Source organism: Drosophila rhopaloa, unplaced genomic scaffold (genome assembly GCF_018152115.1).
Source record: "Drosophila rhopaloa isolate 14029-0021.01 unplaced genomic scaffold, ASM1815211v1 contig_178, whole genome shotgun sequence".
Classification (NCBI taxonomy): Eukaryota; Metazoa; Arthropoda; class Insecta; order Diptera; family Drosophilidae; genus Drosophila; species Drosophila rhopaloa.
This window is the reverse complement of record NW_025335059.1, coordinates 4876239-4903262: the sequence shown is the minus strand read 5'-3', so window position 1 is coordinate 4903262 and position 27024 is coordinate 4876239. Positions and strand designations below refer to the sequence as shown.

The following is a 27024-nucleotide window of genomic DNA, read 5'->3' as shown; positions in this document are numbered from 1 at the left end:
CCACATCGCACCACGTAGTTTGGCGAAAACACTTTTGAAATATTAAACACTTGAACCCATTTACTTTGTATGACCAGAGGCTGTCAGAAGCCGTCCGTTATTGGCCCCGCCCTTTTTATAGTCACAGACAACTGTGGTTAAAAGGATAGCAATCAGAACAACATTTTTGAAAATTCTATGATTTTTTCAAAAATGAAAGTTATAAATACAACATTAATTGTGTTTTGTTTATTGTAACACAACATAAACTGGTTATGTTTACTATTTTATTGTAACACAACATAAACTGGTTATGTTTACTATTAGAATTTCAAAATTATATATTATCATCCTCATCTTTATTAATGCTTTATTTTCATTAGTTTTGATTTTAAAAAGATACAATCTTATAGTCAAAGGATATTCTTTAGTTCTTTAGTTCCTAAATTGTCTATGTTATGAAATAATCTTTCATAATAAATCCTAAATTTAAGCTCTAAAATATATATGTACAACAGCGCTCATTTTCAGAAAGATAATTCATATTTACATTTTATTCAGAGACATATCCAGCACTATTATTTTAACCGCTGACGTGGGTGAGTGTGCTCTCTATGAGGGTAGACGTTAAATGACTTTTAATTGGTGTTAGCTCACGTTGTCTTCAGCACTGCCGGCTTGTTGTTGGTGGTGTCAGGCGATATTCCTTTAGCGGGGGTATGAAAATGCTACCAAAACTTTGTGCCCATAAGTTTTCCCTCGTTTCGGGCTTGTCTATTTCTACTTTTTGGTTTTACATATGTAACTACAACAGCAACAAGAACGGAGGGAGAAATAGAACTAGAACTAGACAGACTTTTCGACCAGGCCGCAAAAGTTTCCATACAATAATAATCACTTTGTAAAAGTTCTGCCTTGGCCAAAACCATTGCAGTTAACGAATTTTCTGTGACGCCACTAACCGAAAGTCGCACAAACGTTCAAATCTGGTAAAAGCCAAACTGCGGGCCAAAAAACTTGTTCCTTATTCGCCGGTTATCTCTCGGGTCCAAACAAATTTCGGGTTGACTGAGTGTGGGGTTAGTTGGTCGTGCCAATTAATATGTCGCCGTGATTTTCACATACCCAAAGAAAATGCTGTCAAATCATGACGTTTATTATGTCATAGAGACGGCGATATTGTGGCATTTCGTGCCGCACATAAATGGTCATATGAATGATTAAATCGCGCACACTTTTTTTCCCAACTCGCGTCGTTCTTGTGCTTAATAAATTAAATTTTTTACTACACCACACACACAGGTTTTTGCTTCTCCTGTCGGTGGCTTTAAAAATTTATATGCGAATTTGATGTGCAAATTCAAATTAAATTTTTGCTGGTGTTGTTGCGTGTGTCGAAACAACACACACACACACACTGAAGCATACACGGGCAGACAAATGTATACATGTGTAATTTTTACTGCATGACTTTGCGACACACACAAAAAGAAAGTCAGCTATATATTTCATGCCAGACGGAAATTCAAAAAGCGAGCAGCAAAAAGTGACTCAAAAAGGGTTGCCAGAATGGCCAACAAAAACAACCACACGTTGATGATGATGTGCAGGCCTATATAGGCAGCAACAAAAAAACAACAAGAAAAAAACAAAAAAACACCAACAAAAAAGGAGCATACACGCAATTTTGTTGTTGTTTTTGACGTTTCATTTTGAACATTCTGCGTTTTTTGACCTTTTTTCGTGAGTGTGAGGCACACAGGCTCATTACCCATACACCGTACACCATACAACGGCAGCCACTCACACACTCACCCCCAAAGCGCACTCAATCATAAATGAATGCACGCACACACGTGCAGAAGCCGTGTGAGTGGCATGTGACCAAACGGGTTAACATTTGTACAAAAGGAAGTTGTTACTCTGGCTTCCGGTTTAGCCGAATCGTTATTATTTATAAGCGCTCACATACACACCAAGAAAACGTCCATTTAAACTCTGATGAAATTGTATCCATGAAATCTCCAGAAATCGCACAACCATTAAACAACCATTTGCTTAGAAATAAAATAAAGGCATAGTTTAAAATTCTTTTATTTTACATATCAACTTATTCATTTGTCAACATTTCTTTCGAAATGCTAACCTGTTTTTCCTTCCTAAATTCTATTTTTATCGATTTAATCTTTTTTAAGTCAAACTATACCAAAAGTCTATAGATTTCGTGTGGATATTAAATCAATATTATCAAATCCTATTTGCTCTCAATAATATAGATATTAATTAAAAATGATTAGATCTCCCTAGGTAAAGTTTTTGTTTTTATGATTTACTTGATTGTATTTTTTTCTTTGTGTGCCAGTCAATTTCCACCAGACTGGTTACAAAATTTGGTTCCTTTGGGTCAGCGGATTAAAGGTCAGCAGTAGGTTTTAGCGAATAGCTGACTCATCATACCAAGGGGCGATTGGTGGGGGATCATTAATCAATTAGGCCAACTCCAATGAGCTGCATATAATCTGTGTGTGTGCGTTAGCAGTTCTCTAACTTTGCTACAACTTGATCTGGCCAAAAAGCCGGCCAACAGACCAGTGGATGTCCTTTGGCCGGCTGCCCAAAATGCAATTGGCTTCATGCAAAATTCAGGAGCTTAATTTGTTTGTCCTTGCCGGCCATTTGTTGGCTTTGCATTTCGGGCATCGCCGGAGTTCGAGTTTCAGTTTGCAGTTTGCAGTTTCAGTTAGCAGTTTCCATTTGCCGTTTCCAGTTTGCTGCTGACATTTATTAGCTTGTAAACATAATGCGGAAGCTTTTATGAAGCTTACCGAAAGATTTTCAGGACTTTGCAGTCGCATAATTGTCGCAATATCAACAGCAGCAGTAGCGGCAATGCAAACTTCCTCTATTATTTATATATAGTTATATTTCAATTTGGCCAATTGACAGAGAGATGGACAGTTTTAATGCTTAAATTGTTTAACTTGTGCAGTGCCATTAATTTATGCATATTTATATAATGCGGCCGCTTTTGATTTGGCTGCCTATCGGTGTGTTTATACGTTGCATTTTAATTAAATCATATAAATGTCAATAAATTCATTCGGCTCTCAAAAGTATGCTTCAATTAACAGCGCGCATAAAAGTGACCGCACGTATTATAAATTATGCATATTATATCCACAATTGTTGTTACACATCGTTGTTATTTGGTCGCCGGTGTTGTTGCTGCATCTAATTGTGTGTTTCCAAACACACATACTCCCTAATTTAAAGGGGTTGAGTAGGTGCACACAAACGAGCAATTACAAATTAGCATATGTCAGTCGAAAAGGGGCCATAACAATGGGTTAAGGCGATGAACGGAACAATTTCAAGCACTGAGTCTGGTCAATGGGAATAGGTTTCATTATACTCGCCTGTAAATCGATATCTCCTATTGTATCCCTTAAACAAAGCTTTTAAGACAAGTTAAAACATGATATACTCTTGAATTCCAAAGGCTTACTTTGAAGAATATTAAGTTGCACATGGTTTCTGTTCAATATTAAATTTCCCCAAATCCACTATTTTAATTGAATTTAATTTTACACATCATTCAATATCAGTTTTTGATAAACACCATTAAATTTAAGAGTAATTCGAAAATACATTATTTCCTCCAAAATCATATTTTAGATCCTCCCATATCATGGCGTTCAACCGTCACGTAGTCAAGCCATTTTAATGCCATCGTGAATAGAGATCCTGCATGGAATAGAAATAAATGAATGGGAGCCACCTAGATTATTTTCGGCCTGTCAACAAAATACATGCAAAATGTGAAAATGCCAAGAGAAGAACAGGAAAAACTACAGCAGCTGCAGTCGCGGATAGCATAAAATCACGGAAAAATGTTTTTCAATCTACAAAGACACGCGACAGTCGCCCAGGTCGCCCTGGGGAGGCGAAAGAAAAGCCATTGAAAAATGCAAAGCAGCTGCGGTGATTGTGCAGCGCTTACGAGCGACAACAAGCACAACAAACACAACAAATGCTGCAAATACGGCCAGCTAAGCCAAACGGAAGCGGGCGAACAAGATGTCGACTAAAATCATCGACTGCCACTGCCACGGAAATGGAGCTAGAAACGAGGCGAAATGAGAAGCAATCGCAGAGTGCAGTGGTGCTGGCATAAATAGAGCACACTGAGATGTGCAGATCGGAAAAACTATAGTATAAACCAAGATATTGGAATTTTTAATAAACATTTTTAAGATCAAACTTGATAAATGTGAATGCTCAAATTAATTTTTGAATTATCTGGCAAAAAGGGAATTAATAAAAGTTTTTAAAACAATGGTTTAAAAAATCCTTACAATTTTTTAATTTTCAAATTCTTTTGTTTTTTAAGATGTTAGATTTGTTAAAAAAAAAAAAATGGAAAAATGTATCTATATTAAAATTGTTTTATTGAAACATAAAAAAGTGTGAGTCAAAGGCGTTTGGTAAATGCTGCTCTTTTTGAAAAAATTAGTATTAAACCATGTATCAAATAATTATATTGCTTAGTGTGGCAATTTAAGTCTATTTTTTTCAGTGTGATGGAGTAGCCAGGAAAATCGCAGACGGTGATTCGCGATTACCTCGAGCTGAGGGGCACACAGCCAGCAGCCGGGAGCCAGTGAAAGTGTTTTCGCAGCCGCGAGGTGGGAAAGGCGTGAAATCCTGGTCTGTCCTCGGTTCGTTAGAGTCCCGGGTGAACAGAGCAACAATGGCAGTGGCAACACCAATGGAAACATCAGCAGCAACAGCACCAACACCTTTGGAAACAACAAAGTGCTGGCTGCCTAAACGCATTGTGCTCGGCTGTTGTTGCTGTGTTTGTCATTAAACTCCTTGCAATTTGCACTAACACCCACACGAAGCTGCACACACAGACAGATCATACACTTTCCACACACACACACATGTTCGAACGTATCGCCATCGCTTATATAAACTTGGTGCGCACGGAACACTTCCGCAGGCGAAAAGCTTTCCGCTTCCGGTTCGCTGTTTTGCTGCTGCTGCGATTGCTAATGCACTGGAGGTAAAATGTTCCCCATAGCTTAGAAAAAGACTTATGACTGTATTGCTTAAGTAAGAAAATATTTTGAATTATTTATATCGAAATTTAATTCTTTAAGATGCGAATATTATAGCTTCTTATAGATTTGACTGGCATTTAATCGAAAAATGTAAATGGGTTTTTTGAATCCTTAAAAACGATTTTTACAAATCATATTCATTTACGTTTAGCTTACTCTAGATTTTTGAATGTAACAAAGGTAAATTTTGAATTGTCAAAATTAAACCCTTAAAAATCCTATTATAATTTTAAATTGAGATCTAGTTTTTCGAAATACTTTCTTAGTCAACTTATTCGACTTACAGCCTGGTTTTTTCTCAGTGTATTGCTTTCCTCGGTTGCAACTTTAAATATTAACAGTTAAGTAGCGTGTGTCGCTGGCATGTGAGCGTGCTGCCTCGATTTTTCTTCCCCTTATCGCCGCTGCCATCGACTGCGTGCAACTGAACGCCAGGCAACCGAGCAGGAGTCACCTACAACCTCCGCCCAGGACCTCCGCACCCCGAACTCCGTGCCAGGTCCTGCTCCTGTCAAAGTGTCATTTAGATCGTAATGCTTTGATATGGGCCCGCGCTCGAGCACATTACCAGCTGCTGGGGGAAAGGGGCCAACATCGATATTCGGTCTGAGCCGCCTGGCGTAAGCGTAAGCCACTTACCGAACTGATTGCCGCCATTTGTTGGTGCCTTGTTTCGTTCGACGCGTTTCCAATTCATTTATTAGCAGTTTTCGTAAATGCCAGCACCGCCGAACTCCACTGGCCATTAATTGAAATCAATAAAGTCAAGTTATGGCATATTGCGTATACGGCGCGTGGCTCATAATGATTCAGCAATTATTTGGAAAAGCATACTTTTATGGCAGACTTTATTAGTCGCAGATTGTCGGAAACTTTTCGATTATAAAATAGTTAATTGTGAGACTTAGAAAAGAAATTCTGTTTTAAAAAATAGGACAAATTTGTTTTATAAAGCAGTTTACAAATGTGATTAGCTAGAGATTTATACCAATATTTTGTATATCATCAAACTAAGAACTTAGATATAAGATTATTCAGGTATCAGGATTAATATTTTGTGTATGATCACTCAAAATAATTCCTCTTCATACCAAAATACCTGAGAATTAATTTTGGACTTAATATGTCAGCAAATATTGGAAAAACATACCTGAAAGGAAACAAAAACACAAATGGAAAAATAATTAGTTCAATTGCATTAGCTCAGAAAGTAATTGGGTTATGATTAGGCATTTCTATATATTAACATTCATAAGATTCACACGTCGGTTTTAATTTTATGCTCAACGACTTTCGACCTGTGGGAGCGGTGAAACGGCGTCTAAAGTGACTTTCTAATTAGTTTGGCTTGTCGAGCGAGGCGGGATGTATTCTCCAGCCCCAATGCCAGCTTTCTACCACTCATTTTCCCCATTTTGCAATCGAGGAAGACGCACTTGACTCAATTTGTTTCTTTTTTTTTTGGTGGTGGTGGCGAGGAAAAAAGGGAAGTCAAAGGAGGAAGGAGGAGAGGCTGCAACCACTTCGACGGTATCAAAACTCATATCTGCTTTGGAATTCCGAGAATGTTTCGGAGAACCGCTGACGACCTGCGGGGAACGAGGGGGAAAACGGTGCTGAAGAAACCGACACGAAACTGTATGAAAGCAGAAAAATGTGAGGCCATAAAAATATGTTACAATGCTTGGTTGCGTTATGAAAGAAATTATAAAGGCAACGCTTTCTCAAGAATCTTCGTGAGCTGTGTCAGTGTGAGTGAGGGCTTGAGTGTGTGTGTATGCGAGTGTATGTGCGGGTGTGTGTGTGGCGGGGCGGGGCGAAGCCACAATTTCCGCAATTAAATAAAAACGCAAACTAAAGCCGCTGGCAATGGCGGCGGAGTGGTGGGGTCGGAACGAATGTTGAGTGTCGCTTTGGTTAGCCTGAAATATTTGCATATGCCGTTCGTCCTGCCACGGTGATGAAGTGGCTCACCCACTCGTCCTGCCCCACACACACACACACACACACACACACACACGAACACTCACAGTCTCAGGCACGCAACGCGTTAATGTATTTTGATTTCAGGCCCCACAGCACCAAACATTAGGCCTGCCTTCCTTTTTTCACAGCACTGCTAAAATCAAGGATTAATTTCTCTCAAAAACTTTGACTTATTTATTAAACCGCCTGTTTTCAAACAGGTAAATATATGAATAGTGTAATTAAACATATTATTCACATGTATTTTTAATTTTAATTACAGATTTTATTTGCCTAAATAAAGTCTTTATAAGTTAATATATTAATACTCTTTAAAAACGCAAAGTTAATCGTATTCTAAAACACTCTATGCTTGTGCCAATTTTTCCCCCAGTGTCTGTGTGAGTTCATTTTTAATTTCACAGACATGCGAGTGGCAAACAGACACGCGTGTTAATATTTCCACCATTTGCTTGGCAAATTTGTATGACTTTTCGTTGTGTTTTCGTTCTCATTTGAACTTAACTTTCTACCATTTGTTTTGGGCTGAAATAAGAAAACCAAAAGAAATACGAAACGAAGTCAAACAGCAGCAATTTTGTTACTTTTGCTTTGGGTTTTTGTGCAAATCAAATAAAAGTAAAACTTTGCTCATTTGTAGGCCGATGAATTTCACGGTGCGTGCGCGTATCTGTATCTCATTCATCCCGATCCCCGACTCCGCTGGATATCTGTGTATCTTTGAAGTCTTCGAGTTGTGTAAGAGTTACAAATTACGAGTATTTGCCATAAAAATATCAACACTGCCGACTGCCGGCACGAGTGTGTGGCGGGCGCCTAAAAATATGCTTTTAATTTTATATGCATAACAAATTTATGCAGAGTGCGCGGTCGCACCGCCAGGTGTCCTCCGCAGTATTGGTGTGTGTGTGTGTGTGTGTGTAAGTGAGTGCGTATACCGCTGTCTGTGTGTGGGTGTGCTGACAGCCTTATGAAATTGTATAAAGATGCTTACTAGGTCGTTGATATGCCTTCAACTCGACTCTTCCTCGCTTCAGCCCGCCATTATATTAAAATTGCGACTACGTGCGGGTTAAATGTGTGCCATCCAGTCAGCCAAACGGACCGACATTCAGACATATAGACAGAGCCGTGTTGGGTCTATATGAAAAGTGAATTTTGATAGACGACGAGTGTGGTTGGGGGTGCCAGTGATATATGTGCGCTCCCTGCCGAGGTTCTATTTCAAAATGGTGCTGCTAAAAAATGTGATTTATTCTTCCAGCTGCGTCAGTTGATTTTGTAGCACATTAAAGTGTCATTAACGAAATGCCACACGCGAGATGAATATATATGTGCCTGAATGCCGCATCCTAATTAGATGGAATGCCAGTTTAATAATGAGAAAATCCGCCAGATACAAGGCGGTGCAACAATATAAGTTCTCTTCGTTTGTCGAGGTCCCTTATCCACACATACACACACACAGGCACACAAAGAGTAAGCTCACAAAAATTGATGTTAAGCTCTGCAGCTTAAAACATGATCCATCCAGCACACACACAGAGCCAAAAAGAAAAGGACTCTTAATAGCTGCGGCCCAGCGCAGTCGGAATCGGCTGGATAAGCCCCAGCTTTAGCCCGAGCTGTAACTGTGACGGAAGCCGCTTATACATATGTATTTAACCCCAAAAAAGCACTTAATTAGCAGCCTTGACTTTCAGCAGAGTCACAGTCACCAGGGGCGTATTCCGTCCATTTTATGGAGTATTTTTATTTTTATAAGCAAAGGAAATTAAAAGTCGATTCTTTATTACATTAATACGAGTCTGCAATTTAGTAATAAGATCATAAACTAATTTCTTGTAAGTTGTATTAAAAGTTATCAAGATTTCTATAGACAGCTTGATGTTAATGGAAGAAAACCTTTTATTAGATTCAGGTTTGATAACAATTAAAAGTAATATGATATAGTGTTTTTTATATTCACGCTTAATGTTTATTTTTATACAAATCTGAAACATTATTTGCTTACTAAAAACTTAAATTTATGACTTTATTTTAGCAATGTACTACTAGAAAATAATTTTTATTTAAGAATCTTAATAAACATTGTTGGTTATTTCAGCTTTAATAAAATTTTAAAATTAAGCAGTGAATTTTTCCAAAGAAATACCATGTTAACCCTTTAAAAACCACTCAAATCCGCCACTGAAACAAGCACACACAGCTGACTTTAAAGGACTGCCGCCAAGTCAGCATATTCGACTTTTTGCTTTGCCGGAATTTTGTACAAATAAACACACAATTTTAATTTACTTTTTTCTGCTTTCTGTGCACTGCGCCCTTGGAGTTCTCCGACTGTGAACATTTTTCCTCATTTCAAGTGAAATCGAGACAGGTCGAGATGGACCAACAGCCCAGCCGCGAACAACCTTTGGCATCGCACTGAGGTCGTCGCCGCCCTCAGTCTTGTGCTGAATTTTTAATTTGCCAGGCAAACAGAGAGGAGCAGAAAGCCAGGGCAAGAGCAGCTACCTTTCGTTGATTTGATGAAGGTCACACTCGTGGCAGCGGGATGCCATCACCATCACCATCGCCATCGCCATCTCAAGTTGTTCTGTTTCGGGCAGAAGGTTAAGTGCCGAGAGCTTGTACTTCTTGGGTTCTGGTTTTTGGTCGAGTGTCCTACAAATTGAAATGTATGTTGGCTGCAGTTGTTTCACCATCTCGTGTTGCATTTTATTGTGACAAGCCGGCTGTGACATGCATACATAATTTACATTACACATGTGCGGGTGTTGAATTTAATTACAATTTCAACTGCTGAAAATGCACATTGATGCAAGAACGCACTGAGAATAAAAACAACAAAGGACGTCTTCGATTTGGATTTTCATTTCATTAAAATTGTTCCTATCTGTATTTTCCAGATTCAAATCGCATCTACTGGCTACAAAATAGAACAATTAAATTTAATTTACAAACTTTTCTGTATCACAATAAACCATTACTATGTAATCCAATTAACTATTTGTATTTGCTAGATCCTGGTTTTTTGTTTGATATATTCCTACTTAATTAGAACAAGACAAAATCGTAAGAGTTAAAAAAAAACTTTTTGTTTATTTTTGTTAATGTTGGAAACCATTCCATGACGAAGAATATTTTGATGTGCATAAAATGTATATGGAAACCACAAGGCCTCCATAAAAAGAAGATATTGTTATGCTTTTTCGCTGTGCACACAATACGCACTGACTATTGATAATGCCGGCCAACGGCACGTATACGTAATAACATTAAATTGGCATTGGCGGTGCTCTAAAAATATGGCCACACTCGAATGCAGCAGCGGCAACTCGAGGCAGAGTTGCAGCGGGAAAAGAAGAACTGCTGCTGACCCACTTTGACTTTGGCTTCATAACTAATTCACGCACACACCGGCTCACACTCACTCACACACACACACACACTCACATCGGGACACACACATGGCCAGTACATAAAACATTGTGTTACATGGACCTTCAGGCACCTGGGCGCGATGTGTGCCTCGAATTGGGTCGGAATGGGTTGTTGGACTGGGTTGCAATGGGTCGAAACGGTTCGGTTCGGCTCTGCTCGGATCGGAACGGCGGAAGAGGGCTAAGGGGGGAGTTGAGGGTCGAGTCGGGGTGTTGCAATATAATTAAGGTGGAATAACTTACGAGTGTTTGTGTCCGTGCTCGTGTGTCTGTGTGTGTGCGGAGTGAAGTGTCTGTTGCGTTTAAAATTGATGCGATTTAAGGGTAAGCGTGTTAGCGAGGAAATGCGGTTGCAACAATATTGTAGACAAAACATTGCTTTATCCCTTTAAGGCTAACACTCTTTTCAGATTTAAGCACCTTTTTTCCATGTTTAATGAGCACTTTAATGCAGTTGCAAACTTGAATTCACATTAAAAGCTTTAATCTTTCCTAGTTATGTTTACTAATGGTCAACACTTCTTAAATACAAAGCTGCCTCTTAATTAAAACTTTTCACCTCAGTTGAGTATTTCAAAATTGCTTTTCAGGTAAAACCTAGGTAAATTTAATATGTAAAAGTTGTTGAGCAGCTTATGCCTCAACCAACCACTTCTACATCAACAAAAAAAATCGAAAGCAAATAGGTTAAACAGCAGGGACTCGAATAAACATTAAATATGAAATTCCATTTTCCATTGACCAACTCACATTCGTTTTCTTGCTTATGTCAAAGGGGGAAAAGCAATCGAAGAAATAACGGAATAACGAAAATTTTATGCTGATTAAAATCTTATGTCATGGCTAAGCCCAACGACAGACAGACAGGCATGCAGAATGCCGTGCAGACAGATGGACATGCAGACAGAGATCCGGAGGTCCACAGCTCAAGGAGGCACATCCGTCGTCCTCGTTGGCCACTAAAAGAAATTCCCCATTCAAATGCGAATTCGAACAACTTGTGTACATTCGTGCAAACTCAATCTAAAGGCTATATACATAAACTGCAAGATGTTCTCAACGTTCCACACGTCTCACCTACATTTCCGCCCAACCACCGCCACCCAGCATACGTCCAAGTAACATTGTTAGGAGCAGTAGGAAAAAAGGCAAGCCGCTTACATGGAACGGAAATTTTTATGTCCCTCAACGTCAAACCTATTGCAGTAAGGACGATGTCCTTTTTGCCAGTTGCTCCTGTCTTTCACCCCTTTGAACTGCACGGCGAGAAGTATCTTCTTATTATCAGATTAATTTGATGGTTTTTATATAAAAATGGAATTGATAGCAAAACCGTCAAAGATTTTATACATATGATTACAGAAATACAAAAATTATACAATTATAAAGTAATTATTAAATCCTATACAAATTTAGAGATACTTAATGTGAATAGGCACTACAAAGTTGTTATTTGTAATGATTGTATTAACTGCCAAGTTTTTTTAACAGCTTTATAGTACAGCTCAAAGAGTATTGTATTTTTCTCTATGTAAGCAATTTCTTAACATCCCAGCCCCATCGATTCTTTAGTGTTCTCTCGACCTGCATAGCACTCAATGCGTCTGGCAGATTGAGAGCATCGTTTAATGACTAATTTGTCCTGCCAACCTATGTTTGTTTGTGTCTTGCCCTGTCTGACAGTCAGTCAGTCAATCAAGTTTGTTGCATAATAAACTTTTTTTTTTAACATTTCGCATTTGTGCTGTTCAATTGGCCCTTTTCATGCGAATGACCCGGCCCTTTGAAGTCGGGCGGCAAGTAAAATGGTTTGAACCCAATCGATATTTGTGATTATTTAATAAACTCAATTACCTGGACATGAACAACCCACTAAGTGCGTGTATTGATCCCCAATCAGCCCACTCGAATCGAGGGGTTAATGCACTTTAACTTGTTCCTCGATCGAATCGAATGTCCGTCATAGTTAAAGTTTACTGCAGGAAGGAGGCGGGCAGCTCCTGCAGAGTGGAGTGGAGCACTCAACTTTTTTAACTGGCATTTTTTTAATTCGTGGCTAATTTGACATTTAAGGATGCATACAAAGCTTGCCAATTTGTGGGATGAAAAAGTTTTATGCTCTCAGGCTGACAAACTTTTTTCAGGTAAGGAATAATTTGCCATTAAATGACTAGTAAACATTTGCCCTGGGCAGAAATACTATTAAATCCATATTTATTTTGTACGCATATTTTAATGGATTCGACTATTTTTTTCTGTGAACTGCAATCACATACAGAAATCTTTGCCAGAAATCAGAAAACAATGCAGCTTACAGCCCGAAAAATGTTCCATAACCTGTGAAAAAACTTAATCGAATTCTATATTTACTTAGTATGCTGCAGCCAATTTTTGTTGCTACTGTTTACGGCACGTAGCAGCGCTCAGCAAACATTTAATACGAGTCAAGTTGGCAGCAAGAAACTGAGAAACGCACGTACCATAACCCTCTATATCCCCTCATTCTGTCTCCCGTCTTGCCACACAATAAAATGCGAAACAAAACCTCAATTCAAAGTGAATATAAATTGTTTTACAGCTGACGTTTGCTTTGAATTTCAAATTGTTCCCACACCGTCAGCATGGCAAACCCCCTGGTTAACCCCCTGATGCCCCCGTGGGGTCTGTGGGACCACTCAGCTGCATCGATGGCTGGCTGGCGAAAGGTCATTGTGTTAATTGGAGCGTAAGTGTTGATGATGATGTCCTCCACTATCTCTCTATTGCCAAACCCTTGGGTGAATTCCTGCTGCTCATTGAGCCATTAAATATCGTTTGGCAATTAGACTTGGCCATTTTTAGTGGCACTATGAATAGACTATGGCCCACAGGCCGCAGCCTGATGCAGTCGAAGAAATGTGGTTTTGTTTTGTGCAATAAATTATGTAAAGATAAAGCCACCGCATATTCATTGTATTGCTTAGAAGCCCTATTCCTGTTTTAGGAAAACTTTTTAAAATTTGTATATTAGATTTTAGAGTCATTTTTTAAAAAATTTGTAGAAAAATGTTTTGTGTTCAATTTAAAGAAGTTATGAATTAGTTGGTTAAATCGATTTTTCTTTTGGGGAAAAAACAAAATATTTATGTAGTATTTGTTAATATTGAAGTTACAAATTTTTAAAATATAATAAATGAATTTTTCTTCGCTATTAAAATAATTTGGCACATTTTTCGTAAGGTAGTTATAGTTATAATATTGTGTATATAATTCAATAGAATTTTCTCTTGGGATTGTTGTTTAAAATAAACCAAATAATTATAAATTATAATTATTGGTTGCTTTTTTATAATTTAACTATTAATCATTACTGCTAGCTTATTCGTTAATTTAAGTATTTTTCGGATTTTATCATTAATATCTTCTAAAGTTGTGACTATTTTTTTCGAGTGCATCCATTAACCACTTACCCGATCGTCCGATGGCCAGATCCGTCTCCAAGGCCGTTGTGGCCGAGGAGAGCGATTTGTCGGTGGGCAGCGCGGCGGGCGGCATGGGCAGTGGCCCCACCGTGGAGGTGGTGGTAAGGTCGCAGCACTCGCGCTCGGGGAACTCGCTGCCCTGCGCCAGGTGCAGTGCACCACCGAAGAGCACCACCCACAGGCTGAGGCAGCTGGAGAGGATTTTTAGGTTTTTTATGCGAAAGCGGGTCATGTTGTGGTTTTATCCTCCTCTTCCGCCACTTCAAATGTTGGTTAAAGTCGATTTTTTCTATTTGCTTACACCACTCTCGCTGGCTTAATTTACGCTTTGAGCACTGTACGGCATTATTTTCGTGTTTCGTAGTTCACACATGCTTTGAGCTTTGAAATGTGTTTACTTTACTTATGCGACTGCATCCATTTGGTTTGCTCTAAAATAAATTCAGGTATTAAAGCCAAGCATTTAAAAACAAACTCCCTTCGCCGAATGCCAAAATGTTGACTTTTAAACCAGTCTGTGTTAGCGTGGAAAAAGCTGGGAAACTGGGCAATGGAAAACTCTCGAATTGAGTGCCACAGACGAAAGTACTAAGGGGAATAAGAGGGAAGGGGACATCTCGTCGACAGTCAAACTATGAACAGCATTTACAATTACTTTCGACAAAAAATGTATATAGACAACAATAGACATAATGCAGCAATAACGACAGGAATAACAAAGACAGAAGAGGAGGGAAAGAAAGAGAGAGAGAGAGAGAGAGAAAGCTAGACGACGGTTCCGCCCCCTGCAAACACTGAATAACATAAAAACTTTTTCATTTACAATTTGCTCAGTGGGTCTATGGCCATGTAGCAAAACGAAAAAGACAAGCGGGTAACAAGAAAATGTTGGAAAGTTTTTTGGTAAATGCGAAAAGTTGTGGCTACCGCCGCTCTTCCTGTTGTTGTTATTCTTTCTGCGGTTTTTGCCTTGTACCGCTCCGCTATCTAAATCCGCCATGTCGGTGGCGTATGCGCAATATGCAGTATGCACATTGCCAAGGCAAACTGTAAAATCCCAGGCGGAAAAATTAATTCACTTTGCCACTTTAGCAGCGCCTTTATCGGGCAAATCGCGCTGTTCAAATGTTTCCCGAATCAATAAAAATATAATTTGCTGCGATTTGGCTCAAAGGAAATGCAAACACTCGAGTGCTAATGCAGCAGGATAAGGGAAATGTGGAGGGGCAAACACTTCTCCCGTGCACAATCATGTAAACAAACCCCGGCGACAGACGAGACGGCAGACAGGCAAATGCAACACGCATCTTTTGGCGCAGAAAAAGTGACTCGAGAAAATTATTACCAGACAAGATAAAAAAAAGAATAAACAACACAGAGAAAAAAAAACATAAAACGCACATTCATAAAATAAATAAGGCATTAAAATGATATTGATTTACAACCAACATTTAATATCATTCAGGATCGTCTCCTTCCTATTTTGAATTCCTTTCTATTGTAATTCATGCGTGCTATTTATTATTTATTGTTTTATAAAAATTCATTCATCACCATCATCTATATGTAAAAATGTGGGGAAAATGGCCTACATTTAGTTTCAGTTGTTCGTAATTGCTCAGCTATGATTTTTACAAAAGAAATTTTTGGTTTTATCTTCGGTTAAGTCTTGTATTCTATAAAATCAAAATTTAATTTGTAGTTTTAAATGGTTGACCTGTATTTGCACATAAATTTGAAATTTATGGCTATAAACTTTTGATATAAATATTGCAATTTAAAGTTTCCCATGCCAGGAATAAATATTGCAACTTCTGGCGTCTTTAGTGGTTTTAAAGGGTTGTATTTCAAGGAGATACCATTTTGAAGTGAAGAATTATATACTCTTCACCTGTTTTTCTCTGTGAAAGAGACACGTCGCACTGCAGTCAATCACGTGGGCGTCGTGTGGGTGGCAAGGGGTTGAAGGACCAAGGCCGAGGCGACGAAAGTTGCCAGTCAACGGAGCGAATGCAGGCAAACACAGACGACAAACGGCAGTGGAAAACTGGGAGGATAAAAGGGCGGGGGAAGAGAAGGGAAGGCGCGAAGGCGTTTTCCGCATTTCCCTTGTTGTTTCTGCTTGAAATGATTTTTTCCAACCAGCCAGCCATCCAGCCATCCAGCCCGTAGTTGCCCCCGAGATGGAGATGCGTTTTTCCTTTTCTCGCTGTGCAAACGCGGCCGTCGTTTGAGATGTGTTCAGGGCTGTCGTTTGCTTTTGAGCCAAAGTGTTGCCATAACGAGCGTAAAATGGCGGCAAAAAGACGACGGGCAAAGACAACATGCAACGCCGTGCTGCAATCTAAAAACAAACAGCGGCCCCTTTGTGAGAGTGTGTGGAAAAATAACGAAGCGAAAATTGAAACTAAAATAAAGCCATGTTTACCTCGCAAATTGTTACGTGTGAGCGGCACAGGAGCACAGACTCCTTCTCTGCCATCGCCCTTGCCCCAAAGTTTATTTGTTTAAAGTTTCAACTTTCAGCATAAGTTATCGTTGAGGCCAAAAGGCGGCCAGCTGTGCCCTGCAATTGGGCTGGTAATGTGTAATAAATAAAGCAAATTAAAGCGCACCGACTCGACCGCACGGGGGCAGGATGTAGGATTCAGGATTCAGGAACCAGGATCCTGGATTCAGGGGCGGAACCGAAAGTCCGGTCTCAGCTCGCCAGCTGTGCAAATATGTGTGCCAATGGCCCCCGACTTTGAGAGTCAGCTTAACATTTAAATATCTTTCGCTTTTTCCCTTTGGCCCCTTCTCCTCGCTTCCCTATACACATGTGTGTGGACTGACCAAACAAGCCAATAAATGTACCACAAATTTGTATGTCAAGCTCTCTGAGTCACTGCATCGACACACTTGGCCAGTCGTCGGCCTGGAAAATAGAGAGAATGCCACATGCCTTTCACATGCCATGCCGAAAATTCGATTTAAATTGGAATTCTTTAGGTCTTAAGTCCGGCCAATTGCGGACAAAGTGGTAGTTGAGTCGGGCAGAGAGTGACACAACACTTGGCGAAGAATCCCAAGAATGCGGGCCGAGTCAAGTGCATTAAATAGAACGATGGAATATCTAATTAGCCGCCTGCCAGTGTCAGGATCTCATAAAAGTTACTCCTCCTCCGCCCGTCTGGCTGAGTGGCAGTAAACGAAATTGCCGGGAAACTTTCGCGGCTCTGATATAATTATGTGCAACATAACAACATGATACCCAACCACCTCTCTGGATCCTTTGAGAGCTCCTCCTTATGCGGTTGCACCTCGACGTCAGCACACAGTTGCAGTTTCGAGTGACAGTTGATGTTCTCCAAAACGTCTTCTATGCATGACAAATGCAATTGGAGTTGCCGGCAAAGTTAATTGTGATCCAGTGTAATTAACTATCTTAAAGTTAATGAGGCGTCACGAGTTTCAACTAAATTATTTTCATGATTTAAAGAGTTTTTGAGCTTTCAGAAATCTCTACAATCGATAAGAGGCCATTTCAATTAAATAAACAACAAACCGAATAATTGTATTTTATAGTTGCTATAATTATTAAATTGTTATAATAAATTAAAGAATTCAGAAAAGTACATATGTATTCTGTAAACCTTTTTTGGAAAAAAAACGGTGACTAAAATCTATCGAATTCATTTGTAAGTAAAATATATAAAATTAAATTTTTTCAAAACCGATAGAAATATATCCTCCAAATAGTCATTATTATTGGTTAATGCACTAAACGAAGTCCAATTCTAATTGACTTTTAACTTCACCGAATCAATTTTTTTGGAAAACTTGTTTGCGAATTTTTGTCGAAATCAGCTAACTATTTTATATGTAAAGTTTCTCCGAGTTTTTGGTCAACTGTCTGCTTGACTCCATTCATAATTACGGGCTAGAGCGAAACTCTAATGAAATTTTAATGGGACGAAAGTTGGAAAGTCGGTTGGTTAACAATCAGTTACGTAATGAGTGCGCAAATGTTTGCCGCTTCAAATGCAAAACTTGTTTTCCCATTTTAGTCTGCGCTGACTTGTTTGGAAATCAGCCACGAATCCAGTGAGCTTATTTGGCCTGTCTGCCTTTCTGCCTGTCTGTCTGTCACGGGGTCGCAGCTCGGTCTCATGTAATATTTAGGGCGATTTTATTGTTTGTGAAAGTTTAAATGGGCCTAGAGTTCGCGTCTGCGGATGCTGTCAAGTGCCCAGCCATCGTAAACTTGTCCGACCTGTCCTGCTCCGGATTTCGCAGCCACCTCATCTCACTTCAATTTAATGCGGCACACACACATGATAATTACAAAGCGCACTTTGAACTCTAAATTGATTTAAAAGCTTACCATTGCTTGATTACATACTTTGGCTTTAAACTTTACCCTTTCAGTCCATATCCCTCATCAAAGTTCAGCCATAAAGTGACAGCCAGTAAAACAGGTGAATCGATTGATTCTACCTCACCGACCGATGGTGGCACTTGAAAATTCGTGTCTGGCTTCTATTTATATTTACTGTATGGTATGTTGCCATTTTATGACTTTAATTTATGAGTATTGATTTCAGGTCCCCCTGTGTGTACGTGGGACTATCTGAGAATCGCAGCAGATGTCGTCGGAGGTACACGAATATTACTGCACGGACAGGTAGGATGGGTTAGAAAATGAATCAAACATTTAAATTATACGTGGTGAATGGGGGAGGAGTGTGGTTCCCCCTAATTGCCCGCAGTTGAAGTGACGCACAAAGGACGTGAATAGACCTTTACCCTTTCCGATTTTACAGTTTTTCAAATATCGATTGATTGCCCCCCTTTAATGGGCCAATTAAAACGATTACACCAATCGTTTGGGGCACCTAAGCCCCACTGCACGGAAGTGGGCCAAAATAAAATTCCTGTCGCATTTAATAAATGTCGCTTCGGAGGCTACGAAAAGTCGAGCAGTGTACGCAGGTTAAAGGCATAATCCAATCGACCAGTGCACACACACACATGGCTCAGACTCGTGGGACCTGGGCATGGACCTGGCATTAGGATAATGGATGATTACGGGGAAACGTGTGGCATGGTCGCCTCCGATGTGGCCTGGGTTCGGGATTGGGTCCGGGGTCTAGTCTTAGTCCTGTTCTGGGCTTCGGCTGGCTTGGCGTGCGGCATGGTGCCATTTACATGCAGCTGCAACGTTAGTCAAAGTCATGTCTCGCACTAAGGTTTCACACAATATGCGCATACCGACATTCAGAAGGTGGACCTCTAGAATCTGTATACGTGGTGTATTTATATTTAGGAGTCAAAACTATTCAATATTCTACGTTCTTTCAATCAATGGCTTCGAGTTAGGAAAGTCTTGTTAAATTTACGCTTTTGAGCAAAACTAGTATTTAGTTTGTTTTAAGCAAGCCCGATAATTTAATTGTTTCGACGATTTGAAATGTCTTTTTAAAGTATCTCTTAAAATAAAGACGTTAAAAATATTAAAGCAATATATACCACTTCAATATAACACTTGGTTTCAATTCCAGTTTTTTTTAAATTTATGTTAAAAAATTCCAATGTTTCAAAATACAAAATTAATCAAGAAGCCTATTCTGGTTAAAAGTATAACTTTTATAAAATAAATAAATATATATATATAAACAAATATATGATCATAATTCTTTCGATCACAAAAGGAACTAGCGAAACCATTTTTATTGATAATGCTCCTCATTTTCCTATCGACTGTCAAAATAAAAGTTACCTATAATTTTAGGCGAAAGCCTAATAAAATTTTCTGAAATTCTACTTCCAATACAGGTTCACCCTAACGCACACTAACATATGCGTTTGTGTACAGATGGGCCCCTGCATAAAGTCAATTTCGTGTACAATTTTATTTGCATACAAGAAGGAGACTTGGAGGGCAGCTAGACAAGCCAGAGACATACATAGACACACATTTGGCTCGTCCTCGTCTTATTGCATGTCTTGCAATTTATTTGTCTGCCCTTCCAGGACCGCCCCCGTCCCCGCCCCCTCTGCCTTCATCCCTGCCCCCACCCTTGGCTTAGCCCCCCCGCAATCCCACCGTCATGAAAGTAGAAGAAAAATAGCTGCAAAAGTCATTGAATGAATTTTATGCATTGACATTCGTCCCCATTCCGTTGGCCGCTACCCCTCCCTCCCCTGGCCCACATGCATTGCCAAATATTGCAGAAGGCGTGCGAGGGAGATGGATGGCAAAAGAAAGAAAGAGAGGCCGCCAATGGAGTGAAAGAGAGGGGGCGAGAAGCCGTCAGGGCTTGCTGCGACAACGACATGTCAAACTGACCCAGTTATGCATTGTTTCCATAGTTTGCTCTTGTGCTCGTTTTTTGCGGTATGTTTGCCCGAAAATTTGGTCAATAATTTTAAACTCGCTGCCAAGGGTGTTGGGGCGGTGGTGGGTGGTAAACCGCCATTCGCCACGCCCCCTGTCGAGCCCCATCACATCACTCATATTTGCTGCTATTGTTGTTTGTCATTGTCGTGTTGCCATTTAATGTTTGCACTTGCATTGATTTTGTCGTATTCATTTGTGCATTCACTTGTGTTTGCATTTAAATTTGTTTAGCAGCGAGAAAACACAAAAATTACAGTCACAGTTGCGGTCAAAATAATGTAGTTACTTACTCTCACTAATAAAGTTCTCATATATACATAAAAGCCCAATAAAAGCATGTGCAGCCATGGGAAACTTCAAAAAGGATATACACTCGCAATCAACTTAACGCAATTATTTATTCACAGCAAAGGTTTATAAAATCCTACAATAAATCCTAAAACAATAGCCCAAAAGAAAACAAAAAACAAAAGAACTATATTATAAAATCCAATTGATTTTTATATTTTTAATAACCAAATACATTCAAAAATTTGTATTCTAGAGCCATTTGTTTGACATCGGGTGTAAACACCTATTTGTTAGTTTTGTCACCTCGTTCATTTTAAATTAATTTGCATAGCTTATGAATTCACAATTTAATTATCAGCGAGTTACGGAACGGAAATCCTTCAACCACAGCCATCGCCAGGATATATCGCAGGACTTATGGGATCGCAAGGCAAACGTCATTTCAACACAATCACACCCTTGGTGGGGAGTTAACAATGCAAACTGTGCATAGATATAGCCAGTGGACTGCCGTCTTGGCCTTTGACAGATTAATTGGGTCAACAAACTGCAGTAGTTTACCTCCAAATCACTTGAGTCGACAGTCTATAATTTAAACATGAGTGTCCCGCCCACACACGCACACTCATGTACACAGAGTGAACGAGAGGCAATTAGTGCTGGACGGCACTTGAGCTCACAGACAGGGCTCTTAAAAATATTAAAAACCAAAATACCAACAAGCCACGTCTGACCAAAGTGACCGCATCAAAGCGTACCCCGGTGCGTATGAGCAATATGGTAGAGCTCGAGCAGCACTTCACCAAATGCCAAATATAGTTCCTTTTTTGATTCTACCCGAGTGTTTTCCTTGCCCGCATCATACGATGCTACTCGGCTGTTAGTTTTTTGGTCCTGCTGCCGACTCTGCTCCTGGATCTGCTGCATATGGCAGCAGTAGACACGTGTGCATACATACATCTGCCATAAAGTAATTCAGTGTTGTTCCAATAAAGTGCTTCATAAATATTTATTGGATTATCGAACGTATCGGACACACACACACACACACAGACAGTCTGGAGAACGGAACGCACATTGCTCCATTGCCATAATGAATATGAAGCAATGAACATTGCAATAAGCGCACGTATGAATAAATGAGAGCACAGCGGAGCAGAGCAGCAAAACGAAAAGAAAAGGCGGTTGGAGAAGGGAGAGAGGGGAGCCTGGCAAAAGGAGAAAGGAGAAAGCAGAAGGCAGAAAGCAGGAAGAGGAACTGAAGAAGTTTCCCATCTGAATGGGAATGAATGAATGCTTACGGCAAATAAACTAATAGTTCAAGTGCTTTCAATTGCGGGCTTTCATAATTTAATAAACCTCCACCTCCACCGCGATTGTAAGCGGTACCCATGGATGGATATATAAATTCCATAAATTTATTCATCGACGTTTAATTAACTAACATGGTTGGTCCGCTAATTGCATAATCAATTAACACATTTGATACTTTAATTATACACGACCGTCGGTAGCAGCAGGAACGTTGCCTGTAATTAAAAGCGGATTAAATCCATAATCTCTGAAATTAAAGCCTCATTAAAGTCACGAAATGACGGTACGTACGTTATGGAATTTAAGGCGACGTGTGGCGCCTGAAATTTGTATTTATTATTTATTCTGACATTTACATCAACAATCGGAATCAGGCGAGCAAACAGGACTCCCAGTCGCAGGATCTTGGGGCACAGGCAGCAACTGAATCAGAAACCACCTAGGGCCTTGCAGGTATTTAGGGTGCTTGCATATTTTATGGCCTGTCATTGTTTATATTGTTCAAATCTCTCGCCCCATGTGTGTCAGCTTGGGAATTTCTTACGGCGACTTCATTTGCACATTTTACAGAAACATCGGGGCGTGTAATTCAAGGGTTGACGTCGACTCCGACTTCGACTTCGACTGCACTGCTGGCAAAAAGTCAACCGAAAGCAACAGAAAGCTGTTGAAAGTGGCTGGAACCGAGGCAGACTTCGGTTATCGTAATGTATTCATATGAAATGACAACTGACAAGAGAGAGCCAGACAAATGGAAAATCCTACTTGCTCCATTCTGGGCATTCCGAGTGACAGAGCCAGACGAAGGACGGCCAATACTAATCACACATAAATCAAAAAATGACATAAAGTGTACCAACAGCAGCTGGCTGCTGATCTGGCTGTCAGGCAGCTGGCACATGGCAAACTGCCGACATGTAACACGGAATCAAATCGAATTGAACTCAACCAAAATGGAAGTGAGAATAGGGGAACGCAGGAAAGTAGGCAACGATTGCAAATCGTACAGTAGATCGCATGTGGGACGCAAAGGCGATTGCATTGGCATATGGTACAATCTCAGGCGACTGGCGGCATCCTGCAGCTCATGTATTATTAATTGCAAATTACGGGCAAAGCACATTAAACATGCATTGTCAACTCCCCCGAGCAAACACGACCCCTCGATTATATGCCCAGCTCCATTGTAAGCGATGCAGAGGGCGATAAAAAAAAAGGCAAAAAAGCCAGCATATCGGGGGCCTAACACAATGCCATTGTAATATCGATTACAAAGCCCTCGAAAGCAACGCCCAAACTACATATTAGCCTGCGCGGGCAACACTGCGTATGCGTATTAATAGGTACATGTGTGTGTCAGGTGTGTGTGGGCCCGACATCGCATAATTGCTGTCCTGAAACTCGTTATAGTACACCTAATGTGCGTGGGGTGAGCTGGCATTTTGTCAGCTTATGAACCCACTCTATTTCACTTCATTTCACCCGATTTTTGACCACTCCAAAAACATTGATTGATTCCCTTTGGCCAGTCAGTGAGTAATTGTTGTTGATTTAATAATTTATTGCGGTGGCAATTATTTAAACCGACCATCGACAAGCCATGACATCAGCCCACCACGAATAGAAAACGTAAACAATTCGATCGAGGACGAACGGTGCAAATGGCAAATCCCCTTCACAGCGACACATTTGCATAAGCAAATCTGTTGCTACATGCTAAAGCAGGAAGGTAGAAAAGGCAAATAAAAAATAGAAAGTAGAAAGTGGAGGCCAGCACTCGGCACACGTGTATGTCAAAGCGAATGAGTTGAAAAGCTGCATTAAACAACACTTAGATGTGGCAAAAAGGACGGCAGGAGTGGCGAGTGGGTGCAGCAGTGGAAATGATTCATGATTCGGGTGCGGACAGCGGGGAATTCAAAGTGAAAGGAGCCCGGCGACGAACAAAGGCAACGGATCGCTGAACAGAAGGCGGAGGAGTGTTGCAGCAAAACAAATATTGTTAAAGTTGTTCCACAAGCAGCTGCTATTGCCACTACACACAGAGAAAAATATCTGTTTTGTCCCCTTATTCACTAATCACACTGCTTGTAAACTAAAAACTTATGATATTGTTTCAAATTCGCAGATATTTACCAAGTCACAACCAAAATGTTTTTTTGATATCTGCAGGATGGGAAATTATGTACAGAAATACAAAAAATCAAATCTTATTTGTTATTCAAAATGTGTTGTGTGTTAAATAAAAACCATGATAGCATCTGTACAAAAAGTTTATTCACAATTCATTGAATTATAGATTCTGTTATATAAAAAACTGGTAATGCAGTTCTTAAAAATGGAGTTTGAAAATTTGTTATTGAGCTTAAGAATATAAATATTTCTTAAAAACATCGCATTATTATTTGACTTGTATAAAAAAATGAAAAAAACGATCTAATGAAATTGAAAATTATAATTCTAGACAATCGTTAATTTTCTAAGATTATTTTGCCAAGTGTAACAAGAAAAAATTGCGCGCTGGTAACAAGGAAAACAAAGCGCACAAGAGGTAGCTGGAAAAAAATACATATAACACCGAGAAAAACTGCATAAAATGTCAAGGTAAAACTAACAAACTGGCTTTGGAGCGATTTAACGGAAACGGAAATGCCAGCGAACGTTTAAAGCGCCACCAACTTCGGACAGCTGCATTTAAAAGAAGCCGGGAACTTCTTCGTCTTGGCCCGATAAGAAGCGGGAGCAGCAGAACGAAGGGTAAAAAAAAAAAAACAGGGCCCTTGAATGGGCCGCTTAATTAGAGTGTAAACGGGCGACAGGCGCAAAGTTCAAATCGCTGCTCAAAAGTAATTAAAAAGTTGCAAATAAAACGCAAAGAATAGGGCCAAATTACGCGATTGCAAAGAACTTTGAGACAGTTCGCCCTAACGCTTTAAAAACCCTTTTAAATTTCGGATTACGAATGGAGAGCTGGCAGCAAACAATTGCTGCAATTTCAACTCCAACTCATTGAACAGCACTTGGAAACTACGCCAACAATTTTACGCTTGGGCCTAACCAGAAATTCCTCACCAGGACTACCACTCCGATTCAGTTGAATGCATTGCAACTATTTTAGGGGCACTCATTTTTCAGTTGAGTTACCAGCGGAGTGAGTTCCCCGTTGGATGTTTGGATGTTACGTATGTATTTAGACGTAGTTTATGCCCAAGTCCTGGCAGACAAGGATAGGCTGGGACTGGGGACAACAGCGGAGACACCGAGACATGTGCAGGGATCGCAACATTCTGGGCCTGTGTGCGCCAGGTAATCACGTCATTATCACGTGAAATTTCGGCATTAACGTGAATTTACGATTTGCACATGAGCACGAGCCAAGAAAAGGCAGCAAACCCGAAACCGAAAAAATAACTACCAAATGGCGGCACCGGCAGAGGAGCCAAGGTAGCGACGCACATAAACTCACATTAAATGCGATTGCCAATTTATTTACTAAGTGAACGCCACTGAGGCGCAGCAACGTCGCAGGTTGGAATCAGGACTTTGGGAGCCCAGCTGGCAACGTTGGCAAGTTGGCTCAAATTTTAGAGCGGAAATAGTGCGGCAGGCGATGGGGCATGGGGCGATGGGGTTGTAATTGAACCCGCCACCCAGAAATTGTTGTAGCGAATAAACCTGAGCCAAAAACTTCACTCACACAGCCACACAGCGGGGCGAATGTTGGCAACTTTTTTGCATACAATTAACGAAAGTGGCGCACCTAGGTAAATAACATGAAATATTTGCTTTTTCGGAGCGGAGTGGAGTGGAGTGGGTGGGGGTGGGGGGGGGGTTAAATGTGGAGGCATGCGAGTGCTCAACCGCATTAACCCATTACCAGCATAAGCAGTAAGCAGCAAGCCGTGCGGCAGTGGAAGTGGCAGTGGCAGTGGCAGCTGCTGCTCGCAGTTTTCCTTTCCCTTTCGCCGGGCCATACAATTTTCCAACACATTTGCCAAATTAAATTATATACTATAGTATGCAGTGGCACAAATCTCGGGCGAAGAAAGCACACTCGACTGATTTTTTTCTCTGGGTTTGCTGACACTTTATGATTTACAGCTTAGCTCCGATTTCACTTGCCCTTATCACGTTTCTGATTATTTTATTTACTCGACGATCCTCGCACGCGGCACGCACACATTTGAGCCGTGCCATTGGCAACTCGTTGGCATTCGTATTTCCGCTTCCGCTCGAGTCGCATCGAATTGAAGCCTAAAATGCGGTCCGATTGAGTCGCGATGCCCGCTTGCCATTGGCCGCGCGTCCGTTCGTCACGAGTCTCAGTCGCAAACTGTTTGGCCCGCAGAAATCCCCAGCCCTCGGGTCCTTTCAACGCACGAAGCTGGCCCAAAGGACTCGGCTCGGAGTGCTCGTCTTTGGGCCATCGGCTTGCCTGGTTCGTCGGGGGAAATGAGAGAGAGCCATAAAGTGTGTAGAGAAAACATTTGGCGCCAATTTTTGGGCTCCCTTGGAGATTGTGACTCTCAAACTGTAAGCCGCAAGGACTCGCATCAATAGTTGTAAGTAATTACTCTAAATGCACACTCAATCATTTTATAGTTGCTTTTCACTATTTCAAAATTAGTGCTGTTTTAGTTTTTAATACTGTCTAAGTATTTAAACGGTATTTATTTATTTAAGTATCTAAAAGTGCAGGCTGTTCGTATTAACACTTTAGGTATTCTTTAAGGTATTCACTTGCTCTATTAGTCAACCTTTATGTACTTATATAAATAGTAGCGGAAATAAATTAAATGTAAGAAGTAAATTGGTCCTTTTTAATCAATAAAATTATTCTTTTAACGATCGTAGCCTGATTTTAATTACTAAGTATCTCTCTTATGATTGCCTACCTTTGGTTAAGCCAAGATTCTTAATTTAAAAATGGCACGGTTTAAATACTGTTATCATTATTTATACACTCCAATAATAAAAATAAAGTTTAATTTCTTACAAAGCGCATATCGAAGTGCATCGGACTAAAAGCTATTATATTT

The 27024-nt window shown here is 40.2% G+C and overlaps 1 protein-coding gene across 6 annotated transcripts in view; it reads right to left on the bottom strand.

The window, feature by feature from the left end:
* LOC108048164 overlaps positions 1–27024 on the bottom strand; it is a 115969-nt gene that overhangs the window by 50689 nt on the left and 38256 nt on the right. For 3 of the 6 annotated variants that reach the window (XM_017128672.2, XM_017128668.2, XM_017128670.2), the window contains exons 1-2: positions 25863–25912; positions 13987–14429 (exon numbers count right to left, since the gene is read on the bottom strand). The exons of 2 other annotated variants lie outside the window; for them this stretch is intronic. In XM_017128672.2, coding sequence (XP_016984161.2) covers positions 13987–14230 — 244 coding nt within the window. In that variant the 5' untranslated portion in view covers positions 14231–14429; positions 25863–25912. Of the gene's footprint in view, positions 1–13986; positions 14430–25862; positions 25913–27024 lie in introns of those variants that run through there. One more of the 6 variants, XM_017128671.2, reaches the window with a different exon arrangement.